Here is a 17,704-nt window from a genome sequence, read left to right as displayed (position 1 = left end):
CACTATTATTTACGAACCCAGTTAAACTTATTTACTAGCCTATTTCAACGTGCTAATTATTACATTTAGGCGACGCTTGTTGTAGACTGGCATGCGGAAATAAATACCATTTTATACACATACGCAGATCGATTCGCCAGCAGCGAGTCATCGCCAGCAGAGATGTCACTGCAGCAAAACACTATTGTACCAACGCTGTTCTAATAATATATAGACAATGGGTTGTGCTCATATTATTTGTTATATTTTTATTATTCATTATTTTCACTTGACTCGCATAAATAATTTTGTTCGAAGAACATTTTATGCAGTTGTACTTCGCAGCACTTCACTTGCAATTTGCAATTTCTAGTTTAGTACTAGTGCCTACAATAAAGTTTACTGTCTTTATAACAATGTTCTAGACTCTATAATTAATGGTTCTAGATAAGGACAGTCTACTGATGATATGAAGAAAAGCTGCAGGCGACTTGCATACAAGACTGCAAACATAAAGTATGGCCGTTCCGTGTCAAAACAATGTAACTTGAAATTTTTACTTTTCAAGAAATGTAGAGTTAAAGTTTGCATGTTTGCAACTTGGCAATAAATTGTTGTACCCTTCTGAAATTTTGCATGACTATATGATTATACGTAAAATTTTAATTACAGCCATTGGTTTATTGCAAAGTTATTAACGATATTCACAGATATGTTGTTTTACCTCCGAAACATGTCAGGTGTAGTATGTCGCAAGTGAAACATATTTTTGGAATTTATCACATCTGGGGCAATTATATACCTTACTGATATGAAAGCACCATCAACAGCTCAAAATAATTTCAAAATTCCATTCCGAGGCAAAACAGCAGTTACACTGGTTTTACCACAGAAAATCACAAGCTTTTAAGTTTTGTGCTTAAAGACAGGCGGTGCTATCTCCGAAACCACTCACTATGCAGACTTGAAATTTTCACAAGTAATTCCAAAGACTTACTTGTAAGGAACCAAAAAAAAAATTCTCACCTGCTGACAATGTTTACTTAAGGAGAGATTAAACTCCTCTTGGCAAACTGGCGATTTCAGGTAGTCTTTAGTTACCACAGCAACAAAGCACTTGGTGCCGTCAATGGCATGGTACAACATCTGCTGCCATGTGGCTCCTGTTAATAAAAATAATGATGATCAGAAGATGATGAAAAGCTAATCATAATAATTATGATAAGAGAATGATAATATGGCAGTTATAATGTGCCATCTATCTAGCATGCTTCTTCTTGTAAAGATGACAATCAATGCAAGCCCCCAAATTTCAAAAGGTTTACTTTTTAAACCTTTTCATCGTTCCTAATTATCGCCAAATGCTATGCATCATTGCATTTCATTTGCCAGCTCTACTAACCATTGATTTTTAATGAATGTGATACAAAATTTGTCAGCTCTGGTGATTGCAGATTGATCCACATGAACAAAAAGTTAAAATGTTAAAATGTAGGCCTACAGATGTAACAGACATCAAAATTTACTTCTTCAGGTACCTAACAACACCTAAATTAATGGAAATTTAAATAGAATTTTCACGAACTAAGGGTTTCAGTATCCCCTTAAACAAAGCCCTCAAAATGCTAGCCGTCTCCCAGCTTAAAGCTTGTTCGATCACCAACACCCCTCCCCCAATCAAAAAACCTGCCAACAGGCCTGCAATGATCAACTATTACTTTTCTATCTTACCTGTTTTTAGTTCTTCTGTGTCGAAAAACACCTTCAAATTGGGATCAAGAGCTTTAACTGTCTCCATCACCTCGGCAGCTTTGTTTGAATTACGATGACAGTATGAGATAAACACATCATACTCAAGCTTTGGACGTTCATAAGCCACCTCAGCATGAACTTTGACATCAAGTGTTGAACTGAGTTGTTTACAGGCCGCATATATTTTATCAGTATCTTTTACTCTTTGTAAATACAAAATAAATAATAAAATAAAAAGGACACATTGTCAATCTTTATTCTGCTTTTACATTATTTTCACCTTGCCTTTGGTTTACATGGCCCTGGCAAGTATTTGTGCTTTATGAATTCACTTATATTGTCATAAAAACATTTAAAATCATAACAATACACAAATTAACTATAAATAGGTACAGAGTGTGACTACTGTGGGGTGAAGAACATTCTTTTTAAGTTTAATAATCTCACAAAAAATCACAAAAGCCAAAATGGATGTCACAAATTTTTATGTAAGATGGTTGATTGGAATTAATATTTATTTCTTAATTACACTCAATTACCTCAAATACTTTCTACCTCAAAAGCAATACAATTTGCATAGTAAATACAGGAATGATTCATGTAATACGCATTTATACAATACTGCACAAAGAATCGATGGCGTACATGACCTCCTAACCTATAAAAACTGGAAAATGTTATTTTCGAATACAATGACTGCAAGAACCAACACAAACATTAAAGAGAATGAACTTGGACTTACAGGCAATCCACATACTGAACAAGTCCCATGTATGTTGGCATAACCTCAATAGGCTCAACATAAAATGGGGCAAGAATATCACGCTCTGCTGTCCGGTTGCAACACAATGCCATGTTATACTGCTCCATGCATGAAACACTTCTAAGGTACTGAGGAGTAAGGACTGGAAGATTAAAAAAAAAGATACACATTGATTGAAAAAAAAATCCCCATTCAGTGGCTGACAGGAATTTAAAATATAGGGACCTATCGAGGTACTTCTTACAGATGGAGGGTCTATACCACCATGTTGGGACTGAGGTAAGAAAATGTATTATTATGTCCCCCCCCCCAAAATCCACCACTGCCATTAGCTTCACATAGAAAATTCTGGAGAATACTGCATTGCTCTGGTTCCAATCCCGAAGTATTGGATACATACAAAGATTTTATATATATACAAAATGATACAAATGTATGGCCTGTGCACTCAAGAATATCAAGTTGTTGTGTATCAGATATCTGTCAGACTCACAGAACAAAATTGTAATAAGACATTACATGATAATGATACATATTTGATCAAATAATTTCATTTATCTAACATCACTGCATTAATCTGACCAAATAATACCTGATGAATAAACACTACTAAACATTAATTTGTTATTTAGAGACCATCAATAAATACTTCAACCAAAGAATCTATGTGCAAAAAAATACTTTAAAAACTAACATAGAACTTATTAAGATGGAATATTTAACACCAGTAATTTTACATTTTTATTTTTAGGAGACTAGACCAGTGGCCTCCAGAATAACTTAGCACACCCAAAGACAATTTGTTGAGCCAAAAGTTGCACTGAAGTAATTTATAATCCCATCATTGTGTCAGTAACCTTATTTCAATAGCTACTGTAGTGTACCTTTAATCACTGCACCCTCAAAATTAACCCTACCTCTCAACATCACCCCATATCAATACTCCTAGATAAACCACTGAGCTGGGCTTACCTGTAATGACTCTTGCACATCGTATCATAACCTCATACATGTCCCCCTGCCACACCTCTTCCTTGTTTATTTCCTGCTGATTTTCAAATATGCGAATATCTGGCTTAGCTAACTCCAGGTTTTGTTTTATGGTGGCTGCAAGCATTTCGTCTTCTTTAGAAAATGAAATATATGCATCATACTCGATAGGAATGTTCTATGCATTGAATAAAAGAAAGATTAAAAAAAAACTTGAGTATAGACGTAGTGTAATCATAAAAAAATACTTTTCATTAAAATCAGTGTAATATGAATACATAAAATTGCCATTACTGATTACACCACTACAATCTTCATTATCATCAACGCCATCAATTAATGGAGACAAGAAAAATAATTTCACTGTATAAGCAATATTATACCTTTTGTACAAGTTCTTTCATTCCATGTGTTTCCTTCAGCTCTTTAAACAGTTCACATATTCCTTTGTTTTTCTCTAGCAATGCCTGTTTATCGTCCACATTTGCAGCATACAGCACAATCTTTAGCTTGCGCAATGGTAGGCCAGCCTTCATCCAGTTCACTGCTGCTTCCACCATTCCGTTCATCATTTTCTTTTTACTGTACCCCTAGCAAAATGCAAAGTTGGTACTCTAGTTCTGAATTTACCACTGAATAATGGATTGGATTTATTCGATGTGAACACAAAGGACAACCTATAAAAGTCTAAAGACTTATTTCCGGTGGGGTCCTTCTGGTGGTAATTGGGAAGTGCACCAGGAGGACCCCTACTCTTCTGAAGAGTGTACTGTATTCTTTAACGTGCACATGGGCCATATTGAACACAGGATCAACAGATTAAACGCCCCTTCCTAAAGAGTTTTTTCACACTTGCATTCCAGCCGTCAAGTTGAAACACAAGGAGAGCAGCGGATGAATAGAACAAAGTAAAGAAGGATCTCCACGGTTCAGTGCACACACAGTGGCTAGTACTAGTTTAGCTGACTTAACTATGCTGTTCTCTGAAGATTCTCATAAGACTAAATAGTTAGGTAGTTATTAATATACATCTTGAAGAATACAAACTAGGTATCTCTAATGCCACATTATTTCTAAATTGGAAATTCAAAAATATTAAAATTAATTGTGAACCTTTGTATCAATTTTTGTATAAGATTTTCCCCATCATTTAAAAGGCATTTAAATAATACTATTTCTATAATCTGCATTATAATTTGTTAGGATTTTCTTATTTTTGGGTAGCACAGTATATCTTAAACCAAACAAAATAATATGTTCTTTTTTATCACGTTGTGTGGAAACTATTTTCCCAATACTCTATTCCGTCTTACCTGGTCCCCTGTGTTAAGTAGAGGTGTAATGACGGAACCATCTTGATTGTTCAGAATTGGAATCAGACAACGAAACACATCTCCAACAAGTTCTTGAGGCCTAGAAAAACCTACACTAGAAGAATACAAGTATGAATGTATAAGAATGGATAGGAAAGTGCTGTAAACTTTAATTTTAATTCACATCTTTGACTTCGCAATAATTCATTTTCCAAAAGAAATCTGAGTTGCCTATACAATTTTGTAACTATTGTAGTCTTTATAAAGAAGATCTGCTTTCTATTTTCCAGCAATGCTTGTGTTACATACACCTTGGTAACAATTGCACCAAACAATTAGGAAACATCTTAGTAAAACATTTTAGCCACAACATCTATGCCAAACACTTCTCCATCAATATGGTCATAAAGACTGGCAATAATTTTCAGTAACTTCATAAACGTTGGTTTATACACACCTTGACAACAATTATATTTTGAAAACCAGCTATCAACCTATATCATAATTAACATGCAGTTTAAAGACACTTTGTTTATTGTGAAGTCTGAACTACAATGTACAAATCTGTCTTAATGTAGTGGTTTTGTCATCCAGAATGATTAGATCAGAGGTACCTATCTTAGAAGTGGATTACTTTAACTCTTCTTATCAATGTGTTTGACAATGTCTCACTTTGCACAAAAGGTTCTCAAATTTAAGTTCCAAATTAAAAGTATTGGTACTGAGCAGCCCAAAGAGTGTATCCTTAAAGAGGGTTCTAGATTGGTTCTACACAGGTGTCAATCTTAGACAGGATTGTTTTGTGAAGAATTAATCAAGGCCGTCATATGTTACCATTAAATTTTAAAATACTGTACCGTAATATTTTCTGGCATTGCAGCCATTCAGTGAGTGAGGAGCTCAGGATGTTTAACTTTCAACAGGTATGAATGTGAACTCCTTAAAATTAGAATATTATATATATGCAACAAACTACACATAAAAATAGTATGTAATTGAACTTACTGCTTAGCTTCAAAACACATGAGTCGTTTGAATGGCAGGTGTTTAGGCAGCACAGGAGTCCACCAGCAGTGGTGTATCTCACGTAGATCTTCTTCTTTGTTTAGAGAAAGCTTCCCAACTCCAAGATCTAGACTTCGTTTCAAGGCCCCAATCAATGATGTTGGTGTTGCCCTATAATTTCCTGTTTGATAAATCCCCAACAATACAAAGTTTTAACATCAGATAGAGTGACATTATTTACTAAAATAATCTTCATGGCTCTATCATTAAGATTATCATTTTCTTAGATTAAATTCCAAAAGTAAATAAACCATTTACATTTTTTGGCTAATAATCAATATTTTATTAACCTTTCTTTTCATAATCACAAGATGATATAACAAGTACAAACCTGATGCAAATACTAAGTATTAATATATTAACATGACAAGCTTGCTTTGTGAGATCATATCATGTGAAATAAAGGAATGTGAAGACAAAACTCACCTCTAAAGGCAGAAACAACCACAACATCAACTTTTTCTTCTACAGGAAGTTTAGCAATGTCGCCGAAACAGAGCTCAATATCACAGGTCCCTAACTGAGTTACCACCGGGATCACATCTGCAACAATCAGGCCCACCATTTTGAAGCTAAATCTCTCCTCAAATTTATTTTCCTAAAAGTTGATCCAATAATGTCTTATTGTTAAAAAAAGAATGCAACCTTTGTTTGGTAATCATAAGGAAATGCAAGACCTTGTAGTACATTACCCTCTTAAGTCAGCTGAGTCACTTCCTATAAAAAGGAAAGTGAAGGAATATTTTGGATTTCAATTTTTTCCTTCAGCATCAGCTAAGAATTCTTCATAAAAACATTGGGATTTGCAAAATAATGATTCACAAATCACCAAGTTTTGATCTGTACTGTATATACCAAATTACTTTACAAATGCCCAAATATTACCAATAACCAATATTTATCAAATTACAAGTAATGTGCATGGAAACTGGCTATTGGGATAAACAAATGAACAATCTGTTCCTATACAGTGGTAGACTTTGTGCCTTGAATACTGTAACACTTAATACTTTAAATTCACATTCTCTGGGTGCAGTTTTTAAATTTTTTACATTCTTTAATGTTCTTGATGAAAGCTTTGTTTTGTATTTTAATTATGTGCAATCCAAGATATTTTAAAATTTAAATATTAATGACTTTAAATGTAATTTTTAAAATGTGCATTCTTGGACCCCATTGGAAATGGGCTAGACTCCGGCCTAATGGGTGTTCCTGATGCTCATTAATTTTCACTTTTCTTGTTCTCAAACCATATTTATATTGTTTGTGCATGTTGAGCATTGAATAAATTCAATCAATTAATCAACCAACCTTCTGCATGCATCAACTTGCATTGCCAAAGGGCACCAGAGTTGTAGAGGGGTGATAATCTAAAGTGAAGTGAATGCATATATTGTGGACATTGTCGCAGCATTATCAAGCCCATAATATGTGCACAACTCACAAAATGTTGTCATGTAAAACATGTATAGATAATTTTAACGTTTTTGTTGAAATTGTTTAAAATTACCATGTAGAAATATGCTGGGTGCAATGTGTCAGATAATTTAAGCCTTTGTCACTGCAAAATGTAAATCACTGGAGCAGTCACCATTTATTTGTAAATGCTTCGGCTACGTTTTAGGTGGGCGACTGTATAGTAAAGGCTGCGTGGAAATATATCCGCTATGTAAGCTTGGGAATTCGAGAAAACTCGGCCCCAAGCCAACTCGGCCCCAGTCAATTCGGCCCCATGTCTACTCTGCACCAAGTCAACTCGGCCCCAAGTCAACTAATAATGACAATAACGATAAGATGACAATAATGATATAATCATGACAATACTGTACTTACAGAGTTATAGACATATTATTATTTAAATATACTTATTAAATACACTTATTAAATTTCCCTGATGGAAGCAAAGTGGGCGTGGTCGATCTTCGATTAAAAAGTTTAAAAGTGGTCCACAGGCGAAGCCCCTGAAAATTTTGACAATTTAGGCGGCTCAAAGGCTTATTTAATCGATTTTAGCGTCTACTAATATGTAGAAAATACATATAATTTTTTTTTCTCCCCGACGAATTGTGCTTTTTCTCCCCGACGGGGGAGGGGGAAAGCAGCCCTCCCCCGGCCCTCCCGCCACCCCTGTTCTAAATTCTCAATCGCCACTTCGTATAGATGCAATGATTGAAGAGAGTGTTGAATTGTGAATTTTATGCTGTGGTTGTTAATGTTTCACTGCTTTTTATTGACTTTCGGCAAACTGGGGTTCGGAAAAATGGGATTCATGTGAGTCGGCAAACTGGCATTCGGCAAACTGGGTTTCGGCAAAATGGATTGGCAATATTTCAGGGCACATACTTATTAGAAAATTATTTGTCACTGTAGGCCTACACCTATTGATTGCTCGTTCGAAAAAAACAATTCTGTTACTATTTTTTTAAGGCCTACGAAAAAGTAAGATGGAAGTCCTGTTCTGAGCCTCGAATCATGCATATTGAACATAAACATTCTGATTCACGATTTTGATTAGCATTCGACAAACTGGGTTTCGACAATCTGGACAGATTCGAATGGAACAAGGCCTAAACTGAACGTATAAGGAAGCAATTAAAATTGTGGATACGCCTATCATTGCAGTATAACTCTAGGCCCCACATGATTTATAAATGTACAAATTTGCCAATCTGTATATACTGTTCAAATGTAAACCAATAAATCACGATGTGTTGACGTTATTTGTTTAAAATATGTTTTATGAATGACAACGTAAAAGCCTTAGAAGCACGACACGAGTTGTATTTATAGTTGACAAAAACCCAAAAATTATTTTGAAAAATCAAGTCAATATATCAAATGAAATGCAGATAGTTAAAATAAAATTTACATAAATATCTTGATAAGGCCCTATAATTTTTTTCTTTAATTAGTTGATCAACCTATCTAGGCTAGAAAAGTGATGGGGGAGGGAGGTTTTTTATTTATTTATTTATTTTTCTAAAGCCAGATATCACCTTTGGGTTCATGTTTGTTGGAGCATTGATTTTCAAAGTAAAATACATGATCGAGATAATACAAACAATATCTAATAACTACTAATATGAAAAAAAATTCAAAAACATTTTCCCCCATTTTGTTTTTGTTTTTGTTTTTTTTTCCAAAAATATATATTTTTTTCAATACCATAAACATGTGGTTGAGGGTAATAATCATTTTTTGATTAATAATATTATACCGTACAGTCAGCAGTACTAAAAAGTTGATTTGCTGCCACCATATCCAACAGTTGCGACGGTAGCTCCTCCACGAGGTCAACAAACTGCTCATTGCCAGTTCATCCTCCCTGTAATTCGACCTACCAGTAAGTCAAGTGAGTTGAGTTGAGTTGAGATGATGCATTTGCAGTCGGTCCGAGGAGGGACATCTCCCTGGTTTGAGCAGCATCTTTAAAGTTATAACACTGCTATATAACGCGTAATTTGTGGGGTTTTTTTACAGTACAGTCAATTCAAAACACTACTTTTGTGAATTACGTTTGGTGTTATCTGCTGTCAAATGCATCAGCAAAACCATCACTGTAACTGAACTGATACCTGCCAGGTAAACGGTTCTTTGTGAGAAACCATCAACTGAACATACAATAGTCGGTGTACAGTAACAGTAAGTCTCGATTTTATTGTATAGTTTGATTTATTAAATAAAAAAAAAAAAAAAAAAAAAAAAATTGAAATTTAGTTTTTATTTGCTGGTTGTAAACTGAACGCGGCTGTTTTTAACAAACTTTTGTTTTCGAATGTTGCTAATGCTATAGTATAGCGTCCTATTCTGTAAAATGTCGGTGTACATTTCACTTAATTAGGCGACGTCAAGCTAAAGGAAAACAATTCGACGTGATATTGTAAGGAATGCCTAATTTGGTAGTATTTTATCATCAGGTGCATGTTTTCTTTATTCAAGAAAAAAGTGCAGCACAGGCCCTTAAATTATTTCAACGTGACATAAGCTAGGCTTACAAACGTCTAAGAATTGTGTAGTAAAGCCACATTTTTTACACTACTTTAATTACTTCTTCATTGATTGTTTTTTTTTTCCACGAGGCATAGCAAACGACGAATAAATCCTACAGAAATCTAAGCTGTCACCGTTACCACTAAGCTGAGTGTCTTTGTCACGTATGAGGCCAAATGTAATGAGAATTTTTGGTGACAATTAAAAATCTATTTTTAGAAGGGCACGCATCCTTATCCACTTTTCTTCACAGAATACAACAATCAACTTTAGAAACGTGATTTTCTTTGCCTAGAATCTTCATCATTGCTTCTGAATGTCAGTTACCAGAGTATTCTTACTTTGGAAAAATACGTACGGCTAGCTGCAGCAGTGTTCAAATCCTCTCACAGCATTAGGAATTATTCTGCAGACAAAATCAACTCAATTGCATAAGTCCTGTAATATAGACACATTTACAGTGATTGCTGCTTGATTTGAGGGGTATTGGAAAACATAAATGCTACACTTAACACATGGAGGAAATATATCATACTATTATATATTATATTTCCTCCATGCTTAACACTACTGTACCAGGGACGTATATCCATGGTGACATGATGGGCCGCTCAGTACATAGTTGCATCTTCCTCGGAAGACCATTTAGTTTTCTTCATGAAGACCTGGCATTATTTCGTCATGTTTGCCAAACCAACAAAACTGCAAACCTTACATATTACTACTATTAACATTATAGGTCATATAAAACAAATGTACGGGTGGGTAATAGGCCTTCGTTCTAATTTGATAGCTTTAAGGCTATTCTACTACTGTACTAGAATCCAACGGCTTTGATTTATGGTGGTGACCCCGACGGTGCAGAAAAGAATTCCAGGCATGTTATATTCAAGTACATTGTTTGCGAAATGATATTTATAGTCTACCGTATTGCTTTGATCATACAGTAGTTGCATCAATTGCATATCATGATATTGAAAATACGGGTGTCTCAACCAAGAGGTATCTCGAAAACCGTATACCCACCTCGGGTCTCTGTTACTCGAAAACAGAGACCCAGCTATATGAAAACAGAGACCTACTAAAAAATCAGAAAATCGTGTTAAATTCGTAATTAATAAAAAAAACAAAAACGAGTATATAACTTTTACTTGATTCTGCCACAGACCCTATATAGGGTCTGTCACTGATTCTTGGGTAGTAAAAATTTGGTAGGCCATATCATTATGACTTAAACCAATGAACAATGGCCAGTCACAAACTAACACTGGATAGGAAGATTGGAATAGATGATTGATGCTATAATATTCTTAAATAACGTTCTGTTAGTTGCTATAATCGATCCAACAAAGTAGATTATGTATTTCTATTTTCTATTTTATTCTCATTTGTTTTGTATTTATATTTGATTTGGACATTGTCTGAAAGGAAGAACAATGTACCAATTTCCTTGACTTCCAGAAAGAAAGAGGATATGCGAAGTTAATTAAAGTTCGTTGGTGATCGAAAATACAGTACAACCCCTAAGGGCACCCAAAAAATGTCCCTTTTATAGGGGTACTATTCAGGGGACACTGACCAAAAAATGTGAAATTGTCGCCTTAATAGGGGTTTTTGGTATGGTTTCGTACAATGATGACATAGATTATTTGTAATTATATTTTAATTGGCCGAAGATGAGTTACAGTTGTATTATTACTAATTTTATAACAATAATTTGCAATGTAAAAGCAATTCATTATGATATGAAATAACAGAAACGTTATTAAAACAACAAGTTGTACATGTTGTTTATTTATTTTGAGCTTTCTATTGGATGTACAAGATAGAATAGGCCTAGCATAAATAGAGTAACAACTTAAAATCAGGGTGCAGGCTATAATATAATACGCTAAATAAGAAACCCCCATGTGGTGAAAATGAAGAAGTTTGTATTAACGAAGTACAGAAACATATACACTAGGCCTGTAACAATCCAATGTCCATTTTGATGTTGAGAGGAAAATTTCTGGTTTGATATTAAGTTTATGGCTCAAACAGGGGCGGCGCCAGCAGGGGGGGGGGAGGGCCCCAATCAGAATTGCGAATGATGTGCTCAATGTGTTTAATTTCAGTGGAATTAACAGTAATATGAATGAAAACCAAAACCCAGTCACGTACCCATACTGGGCTTCTACAGAACAAAATCGAGTTTACTTTTTAGGCTCTGGAATTGGGGGAGAGATTCTTGAAAGCAACACGAGCATTATCATAGGTGCTGCGGCTATCAAACTTGAGTACAACCTTAAGGATGATATTGATACCGACGGCTTGTCCGCAATTTGGGAGGATGAGTTTGTGAAGTTGTTGGAAAACTTTCATTCAGATACTGTTGAAGTAACACGTTACACGTCACAGTCACTGCAGCAGGAATTGAATAAAGCTAGTGGGGAGGTGTTTGGTACGTTTACCATCGCTTTTACATTGATTATAACCTTTTCTATCTGGTCTTGTACTAAATTGGACTGGGTCCAGAATAAACCATGGCTAGCGTGTCTTGGAGTGTTGTCCGCTGGATTTGCTATCCTCAGTACGTTTGGTATCCTAGGCTTTTGTGGTGTTCCTTTCATTGACATTGTTGCAAGCACACCTATTTTGATTCTCAGTAAGTTTTTTTTTTCCTATCAATTATTGTATGTATGGGTCTGTAGCAATGCACAGAAATAAATTTACACTTTGTATTGCACTTTGGTAATGTAAACAACGCATTGCACATTCCAATAAATGCACAACCCATTGAATTTATATTGCTAGGCCTAATGAAAGGTTCACATTTTCTGCGATTAACAATGCGTTTAAGATAAAGTATATTTTTGTTATTTCATTAGGTATCGGCGTTGACGACATGTTCATAATGATATGTGCTTGGCGTAGAACTAACGTTTGTTCCACTGTCGAAGATCGAATGGCCGAAACTCTCAGCGAAGCTGCATTGTCTATAACAATAACATCTCTCACTGATGCCCTCGCTTTTGGCATAGGAACAATAACTTACTTTCCCTCTGTTCAGATTTTCTGTATTTTCACAGGAGTTGCAGTTCTCTTTGATTATTTCTATCAGGTCACGTTTTTCGCCGCAGCTATGGTACTGACGGGTCGTCGAGAAGACAAGAATCGACACTGTGTAAGTTGCAATGTAGTTCGGCCACTTGACGAAGCGCCAAGCCTAACCTACAAGATATTCTGCGCTGGTGGTCCATCACATAACCACCCTGAGTATCAATTACAGGATTCTTCGCATGCTCTGATGCTGTTTTTTCGAGATTATTTTGCTCCATTTGTTTGCCATCCTATTGTGAAAATACTGACAATCGTAGTTTATATTGTGTATCTAGGAATATCCATACTTGGTGTGACACGTCTTCAAGAGGGTTTAGAGCTAAGGAACATTGCATCTGACAAATCGTACGTTGTCCCATTTTATGACTACGAAACTCAATTTTTTAAGAGGTATGGTCCGGCTGTTGCTGTTGTTTTCAACGATGAACATGAATATTGGAAACCCGCTGTACAAGAGGAGCTCGATGATATCGTTGCACGATTTGAAGGTTCTCAATTCACACATGGAGATACATTCACAACATGGTGGCTTCGGGATTATCTCGACTACCTTGACGTAGTCGGGAATAATGATCCATCGAAAGAGGACTTCTTTAGAATTCTTACTGAAGAATTCTTACAATTTGACATTTACAAACAATATTCACTAGATATAATCTTCAACGCAGAGGCTAACTCGATTAAAACCTCGCGATTTTATGTTCTAACGCGTGATATAACAAATTCTACAAGAGAAGCCGCCATGATGAATAATATGCGAAAATTAGCAGACGATGCCGACGAGAATATAATTGTCTTCCATCCATCGTTCATATTTATCGACCAATACGAGGCAGTTTTGCCAAACACTGTACAAAACCTGTGTATAGCTCTAGGATCTATGCTCCTGGTGTCTTTGCTTCTAATACCAAAGCCAATTTGTGCCATATGGGTGGCACTGTCTATCGCCTCAATTGAAGTTGGTGTTGTTGGTCTGATGTCTTTCTGGGGAGTTAAGCTTGATTCGGTCTCTATGATAAACATCATACTCTGCGTCGGCTTCAGTGTAGATTTTTCCGCCCATATGGCATACGCATTCTCCATTGCTGATGGTTCAACGAATGATGCCAGGGCTAGGGCAGCTTTTTATGCACTTGGTATGCCAATTGCACAGGGCGCATGCTCCACTATCCTCGGCATTATGGTACTGGTTTCATCTGACATTTACATATTCCGCACCTTTTTTAAGACTATTTTTCTCGTCATCACTTTAGGGTTGGCCCATGGCCTGTTCATATTGCCTGTCCTGTTAATGTTATTTAGTCAGACTCCGTGTAGCGGTTCTGATGCTATCCCACAGGTTGTACCAATTAGTTGTAGACCTTTACGGGCAGATGTGTTACGGACAGATGGACTTTCGCCAACTTTGTCTCAGAGAAATGCAATGGAAATGAATTCCAAAGGAGAAATGAATGAGTTATTAGTAGTAGGAAATGCTGGAGAATCAACAACAAAAATTACGCTTGACGACGGTAAACTCAATCCAACGTTTAAAAAGGATTGAACATATTAAAATGATAATTATTTGTGGTGTAACTTATAAATAATTGTTCTTCTTGCGACGAATACGCCACGAGACATTTTTCAACTTCGGCACAGTTCCACCACGTGTTCACGATAACATCGGTGCTCGACTGACTTCTTCTCAGATAAGGACGTTAAACCGTAGGCCACGTGTACACAATTGGCTCGTGTGCACCGTTTAAGAGAAAAGTAGGGTGTAGGTCTACTGGTCCATTCAGGCGGGAAATAAAAAGAAATTATTGTCGGCCAAAACGCCTCAGAGTTTATTTCCGGGCGTCTAGAAAACAAAAAATTCCCACGGACCCCCTAGGGTACGGTAGTATTTTCTCTCGATCGACTACACCTTTGGGACATCATGGATTCGCCCCTGGTTTCCGCTGTACTACTGACATGCGTGGTGTATTCGAACTTTTTAAATTCAGGCTCCGGAGGGAAAAAAAATTGATATGTTGTAGAACTGATTTTTCTAAGACAGAAAAAAGACGAAAAACTGGGGAACGGTGAATGAGATACAGATTTTTTAATATTTAAAAACTGGGGGAATAAGGTGTAAAATGGGCAGTTATGCCCCTTTTTCCCCCCAGTTTTTAAATATTAAAAAATCTGTATCTCATTCACCGTTACCCAGTTTTTCGTCAAACAACTTTTTTCTGTCTTAGAAAAATCAGTTCTACAGCATATCAAAAATTTTATTTCCTCCGGAGCCTGACTTTAACATGGACCATAGCCCATGCCTAGACGTAAATGTATTATAACAATTAAAGTACTGTACGTTCATATTTTCATTAATTATATGAGTTACGTCATGTAGGCCTATTTAAGCTTTTAAAAATCCAATGAAATGTACGGAACGTAGATCTGCGGCATGTTTGAGAAGCTTTTAGAACAGTTAAATTTGCTAGATCTCTGGACTGTTATTGTGAGCAAACACTGCCACACACCAGTTTATTATAATGTCTCCAAACATTTTCGGGTATTTTTAAAATACAGTAGAACCCCTCCTGCCCTAGGAGGAACCCTATTAAGGAAACATTTTTTTTTTTCAGCCACGATAAAAGGGAAAGTATATCTTTTAATTTTTTACGGCCAACCCCTGCTCATGGGACACCCCTATTAAGGGGACACATTTTTGTGCCAAAGGTGTCCCTTTAAGAGTGTTCTACTGTAAAGAATAATAATGATGCAAGGACCATCCTGTCAAATGAAATGAACTTTGATGTGATAGCCGCGCCCTGGACCACTGGAGTCAATAGAAGACTTTAGGGGAATCCCCAAAATTTCATAAACTATGAGAAAGCCATTCTATGACACCCATTTGGTCCTTGATTTATAGCAAGCCAGTAAAAAGTTGTCTTTCGCCACGTATTTAAGTTGCCCTGGAGACCCAAAGAGGTCTACCTGCAGGTCTGGTTGTCCTGTAAATGCTAATGTTCCTGACGTATAAATACGGGAATGGTTTTTCAATAACAAATTTGGATTCCAAGTTGATTAACAAGTACCGATACGTAGGCTATTTGATTGATAGACACGTTATTCAGTAAAGTATGAGAGTACACTTTCGTACTTTTACAAGTTATTTTGTTTTCTCCACTGACGTCATTTAATGAGCTTAAATAACATACTGTACCACGCATTTCCTGAAAATCACATTTTGTTTCCATAGTTTCATAACCAGCGTAAACAGACGCTTGATCGGATGATCCTCTCACGATTCGTAATATTATACCAGGCATATCGAATGTTTAACTCATTAGATTATCATTGTAATTCTAATGAATATCACTTCCTAAGAAATATCGGGTTAGCACTGTGTTATTGTCGGAATACTTATACAATAGTTTTCTCCCTTTTTCTAAAGAGTTACTATAATATATTCCTTATAACAAACAGTAATTATATTTGATCTATCAAACTAAGGACTTATATTAAGTCCTTGATCAAAGTCATAGAATATTTTATTGGTTATGGGTCTACTGTCTTATGTTAACTTCTGGGGATTAATATTTAGCACCAAAACGCATGTCATTGTGCTGCGATTTAATAGAATTATTGTGTGGTCATCTACATAACATGAACAAACACCTTGGTATGTTTTTGAAACGTCTATTTATTGGCAAGAATGCGGCGCTGGAAAAAAGTATGAAGGCTCTATTGAGAAGAATCGAAATATTGAATCCAAGCACGTGTATTTCATTGATTGGAGTTTGCATTGTACTTACTGTGTGTTATGTTTCCGATTGGTTTTTTTTTCGCACAAATTTACAAAGTATTATTTTTCTACACCTGTCAATTGTCATCATTCAAAGATGAAACTCGAACTGACACCGACTAGTATTTTTCTATTGCAAGAGAGAGCGAGAGAGAGATGACGCATCCATGAGGAATACCAACATAGCATATAATGATCAGTATTCTAGACAGTTTATATATTAACATTGAGAAAGAAAAAAACACTGATAACAATTTTAATCCCATTCGACCGACAAATCAGCGTCGCCTAAAGGAGTCGGCGAAAGCGTTTGAATGCGCTGGAAAAATATATAATTGTTAGATTAGTCCTTACTTGTTTTAAACAATAACTATATACTTTTCATTATAAATTTGTTTATGCTTTGATTTGTTTAATATTCTTAAGTAGGCACATATTTTTTCCTGATACTTTCATTTACTTATTCTGATATTGATCCTGTTTCTGCTTTGTTTCGCATTACAGTATTTAAGCTTGGTTTCCATACAATCGCTACACGCTATCGCCGGCAGCTTTCGGTGATGCTGATTAGTCGGTTGAATAGGGGAGCCTTCCCGATTGCGTCGCCGGGGACTACCCAGTACAAGGATTGCACTGAAAACACTGTAGCGACAGTGTAGCGATTTTAAGGCAACCAGGCTTGACATCAAATCTTTCCCATTGTATTTTACTATTTAATATTTAATTTGTATTTTTTGATAGCCATTGTTTTTTAGATTGTTGATATATATTACTCATATTCACGCCCACTATTCATAATATCAACGCTTTCACAGCACACGGTTATACTATTATTCCTGCTGTGCCACTTGATGAAGGGCAAACCATCTTCAAATTGGTTCAAAAAACCAATTGAAGCAACTGCAACTAAACACACACATGCTTCACTCGCATTACTATTATTGTACTATTGCTGATGCAGCTGCTTATACATGTAATGTG

The 17,704-nt window shown here is 35.9% G+C and overlaps 2 protein-coding genes across 2 annotated transcripts in view; one reads left to right on the top strand and one right to left on the bottom strand.

Moving 5' to 3' along the window:
* The window catches only part of LOC117109994, a 12,738-nt gene extending 6,055 nt beyond the window's left edge, over positions 1-6,683 (bottom strand). The window contains exons 1-8 of the mRNA XM_033252527.1: positions 6,289-6,683; positions 5,803-5,983; positions 4,798-4,912; positions 3,868-4,074; positions 3,467-3,662; positions 2,474-2,636; positions 1,711-1,934; positions 1,006-1,142 (exon numbers count right to left, since the gene is read on the bottom strand). Of these exons, the coding sequence (XP_033108418.1) occupies positions 1,006-1,142; positions 1,711-1,934; positions 2,474-2,636; positions 3,467-3,662; positions 3,868-4,074; positions 4,798-4,912; positions 5,803-5,983; positions 6,289-6,427 (1,362 nt within the window). The 5' untranslated portion in view covers positions 6,428-6,683. The remainder of the gene's footprint in view (positions 1-1,005; positions 1,143-1,710; positions 1,935-2,473; positions 2,637-3,466; positions 3,663-3,867; positions 4,075-4,797; positions 4,913-5,802; positions 5,984-6,288) is intronic.
* Positions 6,684-11,961: 5,278 nt separating this feature from the next.
* LOC117109940 (patched domain-containing protein 3-like) lies at positions 11,962-14,624 on the top strand. The gene is made up of 2 exons (XM_033252440.1): positions 11,962-12,496; positions 12,720-14,624. Exons 1-2 carry the CDS (start codon positions 11,983-11,985, stop codon positions 14,492-14,494), a joined length of 2,289 nt encoding a protein of 762 aa, XP_033108331.1. The 5' UTR covers positions 11,962-11,982; the 3' UTR covers positions 14,495-14,624.
* The last annotated feature ends 3,080 nt before the right edge of the window (positions 14,625-17,704 follow it).

The sequence above is a fragment of the Anneissia japonica genome, unplaced genomic scaffold (assembly GCF_011630105.1).
Source record: "Anneissia japonica isolate Jap-2015-1 unplaced genomic scaffold, ASM1163010v1 scaffold585_len4108843_cov191, whole genome shotgun sequence".
NCBI lineage: Eukaryota > Metazoa > Echinodermata > Crinoidea > Comatulida > Comatulidae > Anneissia > Anneissia japonica.
This window is presented reverse-complemented; position numbering and strand designations above follow the sequence as displayed.